Source organism: Eurypyga helias, unplaced genomic scaffold, assembly GCF_000690775.1.
Source record: "Eurypyga helias isolate BGI_N326 unplaced genomic scaffold, ASM69077v1 scaffold3224, whole genome shotgun sequence".
Classification (NCBI taxonomy): Eukaryota; Metazoa; Chordata; class Aves; order Eurypygiformes; family Eurypygidae; genus Eurypyga; species Eurypyga helias.
In genome coordinates, this window is record NW_010246631.1 from 37,343 (window position 1) to 53,161 (window position 15,819).

Genomic DNA, 15,819 nt, shown 5'->3' on the forward strand with positions numbered 1-15,819 from the left:
GCTGTGTTCTTAACACTCCAGCTAATACGTGTGGGGTTGGGTTTTTTCCTCTCTTCCCCATTTCCTGTAGAAAAGTTTTGGCTGAAAACTTCCAAAGCAAGAAAAAACCAAACCAAGCCGATTTCCTTTCTGCTGCTTTTAAATAGACAGTTTTCAGATGGTCCACGTTTTAACTAGGCTTCACGCGTATCCTGAACCACTGCTGTTCCAGTCGGTTTCTCCACAAGACTTCAAAATTCTTATTCATAGGAGAGAAATGAAAAAGCACAAGTGCAAGAAGAATTGCCCTTAATTTCATAAAAAAAAAAAAAAGTTCTAACAATTGAAAGTGTTCTTTGGTTCTCTGTGCCGCTATTTCACGTAGCAGGAGATGGAGAGGTCACCTTATTCTGTGGGCAACAAAGGAGTGAGATTAGTAATGTTAATACACTAATTACTTAAATACTATAATGCTACATTCATTGATTCAGTTGATTGTGATAAGCATAAATAAGGTATTTGCGCTTAAATTTTTCAGCCTACCCAGAATGCAAAATGTAATCTCAGTGTTATGTAAAAAATACGTAGCTTTTAGCTCAATTTTAGATCACAAAGACTGAACATAATTTCATTTTAATAATGAAAAACCCCGCTGAGACTTAGCCATTGAAGCCACAGAATTTTTTTTTAATAAATTGTATTGGAACTTGAGTAAAACTTCCTCCCAAAATTGCAGTGAACCAACTATATATAAGTGAACCATATATTCTTGGAAGATTAAAGTGATAAGTAAGCAGCTGGCATTTACTGTAAGTGACAAAACGATGACACTCATTTCCATACCATATATATTCCTTTACTTTAAAATGTACCGTACGCGTTTTCTACGCTGGCTGATACAATCTGTTGTTACTGTGCATACTTACAAAATACTGAAAATGAAAACCATTGTTATCTGGCTGAGTTTACTGACATGTGAAACAGCTAAAAACTGACTGACCATTCAAGTAGGCAGTCCTTCCTAAATATTCTCGTTAAACTTTCCAGGTCTTCATTTTTGAAATGCAGTTCTTCCAGCAATGTAGTTAGGAACTGCGTGTACACTGGGCTCGTCCGAGTGTTCTTGAAAAGTGGAGTAATTTGTGACAATCTGGAAAAAAAAAACCAACCAAAAACCCCAACATATTTGATGCAGAAAGTGACTTTTCAGCATCAGATGTAAAAAAAAAAAAAAAAAGGCAAAGCATGAGTTTGAACAACTGGACTGAAGAAAGGCAGCTTACAACATCACACTTGATTCGGTATGGTACGGCAGATTGTGTATGTTATACACAGTATATGACCTAACATACCAAAAGATGAATTTTTATTAAAATGTAGTGAAACTATAAGAAAGGATCTAATTAGAGAAAAACAGGCTAATAGTTTGTATGCCTCTAATCAGCTGTATGTGTATTTTTTGTCTACATTATGTGATGTCACATAATGTAGACAAAAAATTCAGAACAAACTGGAAAATATTATATAATTACATATAAAAAGGGGAAAGATATCAGATTTTACTTTTTTCTTTAGCAAAACACTCCTGAACATTCATACTGAAAACGCTGTATAGTTCTTTGAAGGAGTAAAATACGAAAAAGTTATAAAATGCTATCTTAAAGTAACCAAGAAGAGTATTTTGACTACATCTTATTAACCTGGCTCCTTGACAGAAGTCGTACTTAACTGGCAAGCCACACACTGCCAAACTCCATAAAGACATCTGAGAGGGTCACTTGGACGATTCCCCCCATCCTATGTGCCATAAACACAGTATGTCAAAAGAGCAAATGCGTTTTGCTTTAAGCTGAGATTTCTCCAAACACACAGAAGCCTCACATAGAGGAATTCTGGATCCTTTTATTTTTACTTGGTGCACATAAGACATCAGTTAAATTGCATCTCGGTTTGAGAATTTGAGTAAGTCATCAGACCAACCTGATTTCTTAGTTTTGCTGGTCTACACAGAGCAGTTTAAATTATTCTTCTTGCACACTGAGCAGTTTAAACAATACGCTTTAGGAAAGCAGGACAGAAGTAGAAGAAAGCTAAATGCATCTAGGTAAATTTTTATCCTGGATACTAAACTTCAGTTTTAAAGCCCATACTAGAGCAAAGATTGCCTGTCTCAAAGTGCCCGCAGTCTTATAGCACTTCAGAAAAATAACAGGCTCAAAGGTGGGGGTTGAGAGGGAGGAAATTCTGTTTCTGAACTCCGCTCAGAAAGTTCAGCTTTAAAATTCAAACAATACTCGGCCTTTCAAATTTTGCTATTTAGCAGCATTTTACAGAAAATTTTCCATTCGGGTCTGATTTTCAGAACTGCTGAGTATACGGAGTTCATCCAGCCTCCACTGATGTTAAAAATCACAGTGAATGGATTCAGCAAGTAGTGCCAACTAGGAGAATAAAATACACACATGAGAACGGACTGCGAATGGAAATGAATAGGGCATTAGCGCACACCCCCAAAGAGCATGTTATTCATCATCTGAAATCACGGAACCTGCAAGGGATGCGTTACTATATACTGCGTTTGGTTCCAGCATCGACAAGAACAGCTACGGAAGGTGTAACCTTCAATGGATCCAAACCCAAGCATGCACAGTACTGCTGGTAAAATGCACTCCTCAGCCGGGAAGGGGCCATCGCCACGCACATCACCGACACATACCGTATCTGTATGGAGAGGAGGTAGGACGTTGAGCTGTCAGTTTTCATTTGTGCTTTAATTTTATCTGAACCTATTATTACCCTGAAGTCCTTTCTTCCTTTCATAATTCCACTGCGAAGGTAGTAAAGCTGAATCTGTTTCCTAAGTACAAATATTTTCTAAACAATTTTTTATGAAGTATTAAAGCTCATGCTGAACATCAAGTAACTTCAACACCAAACACTATTGACAAGATTACCTAACAAAAACTCATACCCCACCAACAGTTACACCATCTCAAATACTACAGATACACCATGAAGGAGAGTTATTTTAGAATAGGTTTGTGAAATGATGTACTTCTAATACAAAACTCAAGGTTTCAGAACAGCTTCCTAAAAAATTCCTGGCTCAGAAAGCCTCTGAGAGAGTAACAACTGAGATCGATCCCCCTGCAGTCACTGGTAGGCAGACCATCGCCACTTGAGGAAAGCTGCACAGAAAAGGAGATTCTTTAAATTAAGCAAAAGTAGTGATAGAACAAAAGATCTTACAAAACATGGTAAATAGAGTCCCTAATACAGAAATAAATTTACAGAAAATTTTGATTAATAAATATTTGACTTTCAGTGAGTTAAATTAATTTCCATTTCTTTTTGGATTCCATTTTAATTTGCTCAGGGGAGACTTTATCGCCCTCTACAACTGCCTGAAAGGAGCCTTTAATGAGGGGAGTGCTGGTCTCTTCTCCCAAGTAGCAAGTGATAGGACAAGAGGAAACGGCCTCAAGTTGTGCCAGGGGAGGTTTAGATTGGATATGAGGTAAAATTTCTTCATGGAAAGGGTTGTCAGGCACTAGAACAGGCTGCCCAGGGAAGTGGTTGGGTCACCATCCCTGGAGGGATTTAAAAGATGATCTCAAAGGTCTTTTCCAACCTAAATGATTCTATGATTCAGCTAAATAATTCAACTAGCAAACACTGACACTTGGTTAAAAGGACTTTAAGAGGTGCTCAAAGTAAGGACCTGGTGTGGAAAGAAACAGATGTGCAAGAAAACTGCTATATAAACCCTCCCACAAAAGAGAAATGTTCACAGTTGGATTTTTGGAGTGAGGCCACTCAGTTTTGTGACGTGCTTCATGATAGACAGGACCGAGTTACTTCTTTCCTGGTGAGAAGTGTAGCATTTACCATTTAAACTGGAGTGCCTCTGCCCAGGGTTGACAGTCTGGAGGCTGATTTTTGCATCATGATGCTTTATCAGCAGGGAAGCAGAGGAAGTGCTGATAGCGGATCAGAGTGACCAGATTCAGAGTGTCAGTGTGGAGACAAGGATTGCGGGTGAAAGACCTGGAGATGCATTATTACTAGTCCCCAGTTCGCCCTTCTCAGGATTAAGCAGGTTATCTGTGAAGAAAGACTGGTGGTATAAACAGCCACGACTTCCTGCGTGCTGGTGCCAGGCGGCTGTAACATCGCAAAACGCCCTCTTGGCAATGTTGTAGATTTACATGCATTTTTAGCTAGATCTTCTTCTTCCTGCCTTGGACTCAAAAGAACATCAAAAACAGTATTTTTCAAAAATAGCAGAAAACTTGTGCAGTTTTAAGTAACATTCTAAAACTAAAATTTTTAAACCTTGCAGCTCACGTGCTAAGCAGTCTGTCTATACATAAAAAATTAATCTTTTGGAACTCAGTTTCATGAATTACAAACATGTCCTGACTATAAGACCCTGTTTAAGACACTTTGTTTAAAGAGCAGCTACTATAGCCCACACTAAGAAAGCAGAACGTATTGTTATTGTCAGAGAAACTGCAAAGCATCAGATGTTGAGAAATGAAGTTAAGAAAAGAAAATAGGTTTCAACTGTAGGTAATTTTTTTCCCCCCTTACATGAACTTTGTTTGAAAACTAATTAAACTACTAATTATCTGATAAGGAGGAGACTAAATCAGAAAGTAATTTCAGAGAGGGACGTGTTAAGTTTCTAGCAGTTAGTTTAAAATTGTGTCTAGATGGGACGACATGCCAAACATTTATGAATATATGTATAAACACTTAAATCTTGGAAAACTGTGTCCTGACATGTAAGTGACGCTTTAACTTGTCATTTGAAAAGCAGGTATTGTCAAGTACTTTTCTACCTTCAAGTGGCTGCTGGCACAGAAGCTGAAGCGTTTTTCTGCAAAAGGAGGAAGCCCAGGTTGCCAGTTCCAGGCTCGCAGTAACACCGGTCCAGTGTGTATTTGAGGTACTGCACAACAGCATTAAGGGCTGTGCTCTCATCCTTGAATAAAACGCTACTTGAATTAAACCATAATTGTATGCAAGTAAGCCTGGACAGCATTTGGAATTGGGATCTTCAAGTCACTGAAAACTGCGATGATCGTATCTCTGGAGGAATTATCATATCTAATTCAATTTAATGATACACAGGATTTCAGTTTGAGGATCACGGAATTGCGTGGAAACTCTGCAGCATCTTTGAAAGACATAATATAAACAGGAAATAAGATACTTGGGACCACGATAACAACTGGCTAGTGCAACAATGAAAAGAAAAATACTGATTCTGCTTTTCTGTCACTTTCACGTGTTGCACCATTAACGCAGAACAAACTTTTGTGAATGAAGTCAAATAAAAATAAGATTAAGTGATCTTAAACCAATCACCTAGAGAAGCACACCAACACAGAGGCTACTCGGCCAGGTTGTACACCCATGCTTCAAAGGCTTGCCTTCAGCACACCCATTAAAAGGAAACCTTCACGCTCAGTTCATGGAAAAGCAGCGCAGGGTACATCAGACTTCACGAAACAGTGTCGCTTCCTGCACACCCACTCACACCATATGGTAAACAGGTCTTTGTAAAGTTTAAAAAGTGTAAAAAATGCCAAACTGTATCTGATTGATAAAATTCATATTTGCTGGCTATTCCACAGATGTTACGTATGCAAGAGAAAAGTGAAATTCACGGGGAGACCAAGCCATTATTATCAAGCTATTAAATGACATCTGGTTACTGCAAAATGTTTACACAGTTTCAGTGCTTCCACTCAAGAGCCAAGCTTTCTATGATTTAGTTGCTGTATTTACAGGTATATTTAGGCATTTAACCTAACTTAACAGATTTTTACGAGTCAGTGATGTTACACAGAGCAGGTTTCATTCATTGATACGGCAGTGTGTGCAGGTCTATGCATACTTTAACTAACACAGCTGAATATATTCAGAAATTATGATTGCGGAGTAATATTTTTAGGCAGTACTAATTAGCACTTCCTGTCCAAAAGGTGTAAATATCCTTTCTAAAAACCCCCTAACTGTACAGTAGCATCCTCCCCTCCGATACCTGACCTCAGGAAAAGCTTTCTGGACTTTTTGTTTAAGGTAAATTCTGTGATCCTCTTTGAAAAAAAGTTAAGTTTTCAAAGCCACCACTGCCAGCTGGGGAGAGTCAGTCACAGCTCTCTGAAACAGACCCCTGAAAATAGGTAAGAACACAACCACTGAAGATTTGGGTTCCTTTCCACTCCCCAGAATCGGTCACTTAAAATTACATGAGAAGTGCTGAGAATTTGAGTGGACACAGATTTACCCAACACCATGCAAAGCCCTTGTATACTCACGAAGAAAAACCGTATGCTTGTTCTCAAAAGAATAAGCTCCTCCTAGAAAAAGAAAAGTATTGCCAGTCTTCCTAACTTTTTCTACTGACAGAAGCTTAAAAAAATAAAAGCCACCAATTGAGGCAGAAGCCATGGAGCTGAATAGAATTATTTCAGCCCCTTGCCTCATTTGGCATGCTTGGAACGTGAACAAGAACAGACGTAGAAAGCAGAATGCTGGAACAGGCAAGCACCACCTGTCCTTCCATAGAAAGCTTTGGGAAACAGGATGGATATAAACATTTTTGCCAGTTACAAGCTTTTGAGCACCGGGAATGAGACGCTTAACACAACCCTCACAATTATAAGTTCTTCTCATTTTAATTCTCTGTTTCTTTCTGCCTTTGTTTTAGGCACTTAAGACAATTTTTAAGATCATCACCAGGATGACTGATAAGCATTCTTCTATCAGAATGATGGAGTTGTACTAACGATCACAAAAGTTTTTGCACACTCATTTCAGAACGCAGAAATGAACCAAGAGCTGGCAGCAACCACAGGCAGCACTCTCTGGTTTTCTCCCCTTCTCCAACAAAAAGACAGACACAGACTACTGCCTATGTGCTACAGGCAGGGTACCAAGAGGCCTGCAAGTGAGGTGCCATCAACAGACTTGCTAAAGGTCCTACCTGCAGGCAAGCCCAATGCACTTCATTTTTTACTGTCTCTGGACAGTCATGAATTGGTCTATGGCTATGACCAATCTAGTCCTCTCACCTCAGAAGCATTTTAGCTGAAGGTCTGGTAACATGCACGATGTAGACTTAACAAAGACCAGAAGCGCTTACAAGCCTCTATCATCATTAACACTGCTATTAAAGGTTCCAAGAGATCAATCAGCTGTTCCAGAAATCTGCCTTTAGCACTACGCTGAAGCATATTTGCTCCATTGCTATGACATAAGGTCATGTCACACCGTTAATGAGGACTGATTTAGGAGAAACAATGCTAAAAAACATGAAGAAACCATGCAGGAGACATTCTGTGGAGCACCACTGATTGCTGCCTGTCAGCTACTACAACAAAGCATTAAACAGAATCCTAACTGAACAGAAAAAACCTTTATACTAAGAGTCTTCAGGGTATGGCCAATATTCAGACACAAAAGGAAAATATTTTAATGGAAACTCTACGCTGAAGTGTGTTGCTGGGATTTGGCAAAGACTGGTTAGCAATCCAAAAACTGGTTAGCAATGCTCTTTTGGTGTGTGTGATCAAATGGCTCTGAAAGCAGAGCAGCTTACTGAAGTCTAAGTCAAAAGCAGGGAACACCACCAGCATGTGGGTCACAGACAATAGGGATTAATTTGGAAGTCTATCAATTTTCCATTCAAAACTCACACTTGTAAGACCATTCGGAGTCAATTCCAGATTTGGAAAAACAAACTCGTGGGTGTGGTACAGCCCATCTCTATTAATAATTAATTGGTACTTAGAAGAAATAAATCTTTGTAAACATTTGGGAGAGTATTACCTAAAAATCACCTGATTGTGAGATCTCCAAGGACTATTAATATACTCTTCTTCCCAGCTCTGTACTCACCATTCTGAGTTGAAATAATGAGGGAAATAATCTCTGATGGCTTCTACAAAGTATAAAGGATTGAAATGGTACTGCATGAATCAAAACAAGCCATACGCAGCAAAGTCAGCTGGCAAGTGGTAGGAGCGGGAGTGTTTTCCAGCTGAGAGTGGAAGACTGGTGAAATGGCCTTCCACTGAGGAGTCCAGACCAAACCCTTCTGCACCAGACCGGTGGACGGCCAAGCTGAGTATACTGAACTGCTGCTTGGACCAAAGGGGGGTTACAGGACGGTACCAGAGGCTGCCATTACTCACACAGGAGAGCCTAAAGTTGTTTCAGTAATATAAGGTACTTTAATTTCACCAACAGTCCAAGACTCCTTCAGCAGCTGTCTACAGGAAATTTCCTACTCCTTGCATTGCAAGTAGAAGAAATAACACAAAAGATCATCCACAGATTCAAATAAACTTTTAGGCGGATTTATAAAAACTAAGTATCAGTATGACACTGCAGGTCATTCTCAGTACTAGTTCATCTCCTTTAGCGTTAAAAATCCTCTAGAAACACACAGAGCCACGTGAAATGAATGAATGGGGACAACCGTGCCATTCTAATGTGTTCCACTGCATCAACACACCAGGACTGGGGTGTTTTGCTTTTGTGTTTTTGGTTGACTTTTAAAAAATATTTCAAATACGTCTGCACTACTCATGTTACAGATTTGATTGTCTTCGCAGTGCAATAAGAATGTTATTAATCAGAAATGCTGTTCTTTTAATACAGCAGTTTTATAGAATACAGTCTCAGATTCTATTTTAATTATGTTCCTATGAAGGAAGTCTTCAACACAACTGATTAAACGTAAGCAATTGTTTTGTTTAAGACAAACGGGGAGACTGAGTCAATACACCAAGTGTTACAGATCAGCAATAAAGCCCATTGTAATGGATGTGCACTGCAGCCCATAGACCATCTGCCTGTCATATAACTGGAGTGTCGCCAGCATATCAGTCACTTGATAACAGCACTTCAGTTGGTGGGATGAACTAAAACACTTGCCTTGTTTATCCACTTCATGAACCCCTACTGAAAGGCACTCGGACGTTTTGACAGACTAAGTCAAAGCGTGACTGTAATTCTGGATGTTCCTCACAGCGTACTGACTGCTTGCCGAGTCTGAGGCTCCTCACCTAAACGTGTATCCCTGGATACAGTACACTTGTCTAGGAACAGCAGTTTTGTTAGTAAGGAATCCTAAATCACCGCAGCGATTTCCACACCCCTTAAAGGCAAAAGTTAGTATCAGACAGAAAACTGACCTGAAGCACAACGCGAGTGTGGTTTTAAGTTAAAAATGCAACACCAGGGAGCTTAATTTTACCAAAGGTTATAATTTTTTAACTAGTTGCACAATCATACTGTTTTAACATACGCTCAGAAATTCAAAAACATCACAGCCTCAACCTCCGTAATTTAGTTGTTACGCTCACAGTTTTGGTTAAAAAAACCCCACTCGTTTCTTATAACTTTACTTTGAGCACAATTTAAAAAGCTCAACATTTAAAGAAAGACTCTTAAAAGCAAAAGACTGTCTCTAGAGTGAACATTTTCCATTAGAACACATTAATATTTGACAGACAATCTTGAACTGTAAGCACCTAACAAACAAGATGTAGAAATATTTAAATATATCTTTGGAATTACGTCTTCTGTTAACTTAAATGATACTATTGCCCAAAAAAAAAAAGTACTTATAATCAGTGTAATCTGCAACTCTGAAATTATAGCAACCTCTCATTTGGGACTCTTTGTTAGCATATCCTATTGGTCAAAGAGGGAAGTCAGTATTCAGGGGCAGTTTAATATCAAATTTATTCCTATAGTCTATTTTCTTAATGAAAGATAAAATGCTCTAAAGCTCAGAGTGTCAAATGATAACAACTGACAGAAATAAGCAGACAAATTTCTTACTGAGGATAAAAAAGCCAAAATACTTCTGGTCTAGTTTTAAATATAGCCCGAAGATCCTATTCTCATCATAAAGACAAGAATTTTGTAGCTACAGTGCAACTTATGTTTTATTTATTATTTAACTTCCTTTCATTATTGTGTACTGACTTGTCCACAGAATCTGGCACAGACGCTTTAATCCTCCCATGGTAACAGAAACTAAATTATTCATAGTTTAAAATTTTTGTCCACTACGTTTAAATCAATGTTACAAACACTGATTCAGAACCGATGGCTGGAATTCCTACACGATCCAAGCGTACGGCAAAACTTAAGGTTCGTTCAAAAGTTACCTTTGTTAATTGCTTCCAGTACCTTCATTTTTTTCCTATGCAGCTTCTACAAGTCCGTTCAAGAAAAATGTTCTCTTTGATAAATGTTTATGTATATACCTACACAAAATACGTATTTTTCTTTTAACGTTCACCTTCCACACACACCTTTCATCCAGTTGGTGCCCAAACACAAGGCAACTTCCATTCCCTTTTAACGGGGCCAAAATTTCACTCGTGGTACATCCAGGCAGATAAAACTAACAGTAAAGGGAAACCACAGCTACAGTAACAAGGGTTTATGTGACCACTTGATAAAAATGCTTACTAACTACTGAAAAAGAGACAATGGATTTGCTTCTTTCTTCCTTCCTCCCTTCCTTTTCTTTTTCTCCCCCAATCAGTTGTTTATATCCAAACAGTCAACTGGCATTTCAGAAAACAATGTGAGGCAGACCTGAAGCTGCACCAGCCCAAACACCACTGCTTCCTAGGACAGTGGTCAGGGCTTGGGTCAGGCCCTTGGGGCCGGGCTGCACAGCAGAGTTTGCTCGGGTTGTATCATGCCCTCCTCACGCGGGCATGGGAGGCTTAGTGAACATTTGCAAAATACTTTGCTGGTTCTACCCTAACACACCATATGAGAGTTAGTTTTTTGTTTTTCCATTAAGCTGCAGAAGGAAACAGCTTGAAAGGCACTCCAATGTTTTAACGGTACTATGCAGGGGAGATGGGTTGAGGCAACAGGCTTACAGCAGCCTCATCAGGTACAAAACCTGTTTATTTAAGATGGATTTAATAAATTGCAAGTGTGCTGGACCTTTGGAATTTTTTTAACCTCAAGAACAACCTGTTTGCATGAATAACAGGATGTATTGTTTATGCCCCTTTTTATCTCTCCCCTGAAAGTTAAGGATTGCTACATCACCTGCACACTTTTTTGTAGCAGCCAGCTGTATAACTTCAAAGATCCTGCAATGAAAAGATTTTATAACAACGTTGCACTGATACAACAAGATATAGAAAAGAAAAAACTTCAAGTAAATTCAGACTGTCGTCAAAATATTAACTTCTGTGAGACAGAAGTTGTTTATATATAAGAAAGTGCTCTACTTGTCCTTCACTAAAAGTCAAAGGTCATCTATTTACATCAGTGGGTCAGTAATCAATTTTACAGGCAAAAGAAAAGTCCAGTGCAGAGCAACACTGCAAATAAGTCTGAACATTCATAATATGTTCAAAGAAACTGCAGTGAGACATTTCATCAAATGGCATTAACAACTTAGTACAGCCTGAGAGCGTGATTTGTGCTAGTTCTGTATGCTGCGTACCTGCAGACAACAGCCTTAGAATGTACACTGTATATACAAACACATCAAAAAGTTAAATTAAAAATGCCTCAAAAATTGGAATAACATCTGAAGCTCTCAGTTCATGTTCAATTACCACAACATAATTAATTACATACTTTGAGAAGAATCATATTAACTAGAAAATGGCATTTCTCACTATTCCCATATATCCATTCTCTGTGAGCAACCAGTAGCTCATAAACACGATAGCAACAATTTCTATTCAGCTGAGGGAAAAGGTACAAGTCTATTGATTTGTGCAATTATTTTAAACTCTGCAATGCAAGCATCAACACTGTTCCTTCTCACACAATATCATCACTCCTCTAATGTCCTTCTGAGCAAGTTTCCTGACCTTATATATGCACACATAAAACAAAGTCAGTTCACTCAGCAGTTGTCCAGGAAAGGAACCACACATTTCAGAACATGCAGCAGGTGGAAAATGACATCACGTTCTCTGCAAGCATTTGCTACCATTATGCTGATCCTGTAAGATTAAGCAGTTGGCCTCATTAAGCACTCGGGGATCACTGGTTTTAACCCAGGCTTAGCCTAGGAAAAAAAAAAAAGGGTTAACATTCTGAAAAGACTGAGGGAACCACGAGTCCTTTAAAGTTACAGTAATAATATGTAATGGTTCTATTCGCCTCCTGTTCCAGTGGTATGTAGGAACCCTGCTGAAAACACTGATTTGTTTTAAAATGAGTACCAAGACTGCCATCAACACAAATATCATACAGGTCTGGCAATAAACAATGACTTGGGCAATTATGTACAAAACAGAGTTTCCAGATTTCTTTAACAGCGGGTTAGAAAAACTTCTAGCCAGAAGATGAAAGGAAGCACCAAGACCAGCTCAACGGCATCTACAGTTTCTTATCCAGAGTACTTTTCATTCAAAGTTTAGCAGGATCCGAGACACCCTTTCACCATGTTGTATTAACATAGATGACTGCGGGATGCTCTGTTAAAACCAAACAGAGTAAGGTACCCACCTCTACATTTCCATGTTCCAGGTTATTACTATAAGGTTTGTTCACAGACACGAAGCATCACAACTTCTGCGTCCCATTTAAAGCACTTACGTTCACACAGGGATTTGTTCCAAAAGGTTTCTATTTAGCTTACTTATCTGCATAGAGCCAAGGCAAAAAAAAGTACACAATATAAACCCAGAAGAAATCACTATCAGCTGTTTCTTTATAACAAATCTAAGTTTCTTAGGTACACATTTCAAGGACAGGCCTTGTTTAAAGAGCTCCATTTATCTGAAGTCTGTTTCCTGCTAACCAGCTGACAGATCAAAGGTACTTCTCAGTCCTACCACTTGTTCCCATTTTCCCATCTTTTTCAACTTAGTCAAAATTTTAAATTTAATAAATTAAAAATTTATTTAAAAACAGATCCTTTCATCCTTTTCAGCCTTCTACTCCATACTTTCTATGTTCCATAAAGTCTTCCTGCAACACCTCTCAAACACTGGAACCTATGCCATTGAAGTCTTTGGGTTACTTACTTAGCTATATGAAATAAAGCACAAGTGTAAGTCTTGGTAAGAGTAAAAAATGCTAAGATCATAGAATCACAGAATGGTTTGGGTTGGAAGGGACCTTGAAGATCATCTAGCTCCAACCCCCCAGCCATGGGCAGGGACACCTTCCACAAGACGCAAGCTTTTGAGAGGCTGAACCTTTTAAGTACTTTGTAAAATATACCCTGTGGTACAAATTACTATGCACATGCAGCGGGAAATTTAATATCTAAAAGATGCCTCTATACCCAAACCTGGTACATTTTAAGAATTAAGCATTGTTTCATATACATCCATTTTTGCAACTGCTGGACTCTTTTGCTGCCACATACTGACAATCTATTCCTATCAATTCATTACCTCAGTGATATGCAAAAAAATTTTCCAGTAAAGATTAAGCAAAACATACTGTCTTACAGTTAAAACAGCTACAATGCAATATGCTTAGGTAAATAATTTGTCAATACTTGGCTTTATAAAATGTACTCACCTGTACTCAGTTACTATGGAAACACTGATCATAAAATTGATCATAGTTTAACTTCACAACTTTCTAACATTGTAACTTGATTATCTGCCTTTCAGTCCAGTATACAGATCAAACACCTGGGATAATGCAGCTGAGTAAAGAGACATGCTAGGAATAGAGTTGCTCCCACTGTGTCCAAAGATTTTTTTCTTCAGAAGTTAAACCTAATTTTTCTACTTGCCTTTCCCAGTTTTGAAAACAAATGACAGTGCAGTTTTGGACCTCTCAGAATGAGGTTCTTAAAAATCCCCCAAAGTTAAGGATTCTTAGGCACCTTTTCCCAGAAATGGCAGCTCACAGTAGGTTTTGAAAAAAAACCCAAAACCCCCAAACCCTTTTCCTGTTTGTTTTATTTCCAGATCTATTACTGACTTGATGATCTCCAGTAAATCACTTTTCTCCTCTTAAACTCAATTTTACCACCTCTGTAACCGAACACCACTCTGAACACTGATTTGTGAAAGCGCACTCACCTAAATGTATACCTAAGGACGCAGAGTATGCGGTGAGGTCTGAAACAAACGTGAACAGCCACATGACTCTCGACTACTGATCCTCTGAAAAAACCTCAACACCTCACACCTCAGGAACACCGAGTTCTATGACACACGAGTTAGACCTATTCAGTGTCTTCTTAAAAAGTTCAGATGGACAGAGAGGGTGGAAGAGGCGAGAGCGATACATGCATTTCTGTGGAACTTGGGGTATTAAGCGTGGTAGGCATCAAAATGAAATGAAACACACCGAGATCCCAAGCCCCTCAACAACCAAGCATGTGTACAGGTTCTGAACCGACACCGGTTTTGCACCCAATGGCTGCAATTATACATACACACTTTGGAGTTTCTGGACTAAGCTCCCATACACTGGTTAGCTATAGTAACCAGCACATGGCTTTTAATCACTTTCAGGATCCTTCCTCCTTCAAGTCATTATACGCTTCACTGCAAAACTACTGTCTGCTGTGTTAGGCCTGACACTTCCAACAGCAAGAACACGAAGGAAACTAGAACCTCTGCAATGAAGAACTGTCTTTCTAGAGGGCCGGTCTTACTGTCTAGCATCATAAGGTTTCACACTCCATAATCTGCATACAGCACCCTAAGGAGGGGAATGATTAGATCTTCAGAAGATACTGCTCTCTCAGAGATTCTCTACAGTCAAAGTTTCTCTGTCACAGTGGTTCTGGAAGAGTTCACGAACTGTCTAGCAGTTCTACTCTGGGCACAATTTACTGCAGTGCTAAAGAAGAATAGGACACAGCGTGTAGCCTGGCAGAGGAACCACCATGACTCTGCATAGAACCAAACAAATTAATCCAGAACTCATTCCAAAAATTCAGATGGTACAGAATACCTGGGGATCACATGCTAGGAAGCTGTAGTAACCTTTCCAATGATATGCACGTCTACCTTTTTTTTTTTTTTTTGGGTTCAGAAACAAGCCAAATCAACACTGATTTTCATCTTACGATGAAGTTTCCTGTAAGTCAAAAACACCGCCTATGTGTCATGTCCCCATTAATGTAGGCTGTTCTTTAGAAAGTTTACTAAGATGAAAGTTAAAACTCTGAAAATAAAAGATGCAAGTGTGTGTCAAAGTAATGTTTTTCTTTTAACAGATGGGTAATGTTTCATGATAAAAAAACATGTTTGCATTCAATGTATTAAGATTAATTATTAATAAGGAAGCAAGTATATTTTCATAAGGCTACAGCTTCAGGATTCAGTTGCAAAATTAACAGCTTAGTTTGCCCAGTGGATAAAGTTAAAATACATTTAGTTTAAAACTAAGTTTAGGCCAGCTGTTAACAGCGTCGATTACTCACACCTTGCTTGCAGCATTAGCTCAGAACTGCCTGTTACCATGTAACTGCACAACTTACTCTGCACTACGTATGATCCCCAATAAGCAAAGCTGTAGGCAGCTATTACAGAAGGAGGAAAAACATGACATTACAAAAAGTAGTCCTCTAAATATATTCCTTCTCAAGAAACAAATTTACAACAGTTCTCTCAAATAGGGCTGGGCAATTTTTCCATCTGCTTCATCAGCACATAGTTGTGGCATAGAGTTCAACAGGCCATGAACTCCACTAACCGAGTTAGCTCCCCCAGGAGCCAACATGATAAAACAGTCTTCTGAAATCTAGCATGCTATCTTTCACAGGGTTGAAACAGCAGCTGCAACAAAAATCTCTGTACTCACACAAAAGGCGAAAGTGGAGTGGCAGAGGAAAGTACTTTCCCT

General features: G+C 38.9%; 1 protein-coding gene across 1 annotated transcript in view; it reads right to left on the bottom strand.

Annotated features, from left to right (window-relative positions):
• Positions 1-963: 963 nt before the first annotated feature.
• RPAP2 (RNA polymerase II associated protein 2) overlaps positions 964-15,819 on the bottom strand; it is a gene marked incomplete at its 5' end in the record, with an annotated part of 36,040 nt that continues 21,184 nt past the window's right edge. Inside the window, one exon of the mRNA XM_010150457.1 lies at positions 964-1,129. Within this exon, the coding sequence (XP_010148759.1) occupies positions 964-1,129 (166 nt within the window). The remainder of the gene's footprint in view (positions 1,130-15,819) is intronic.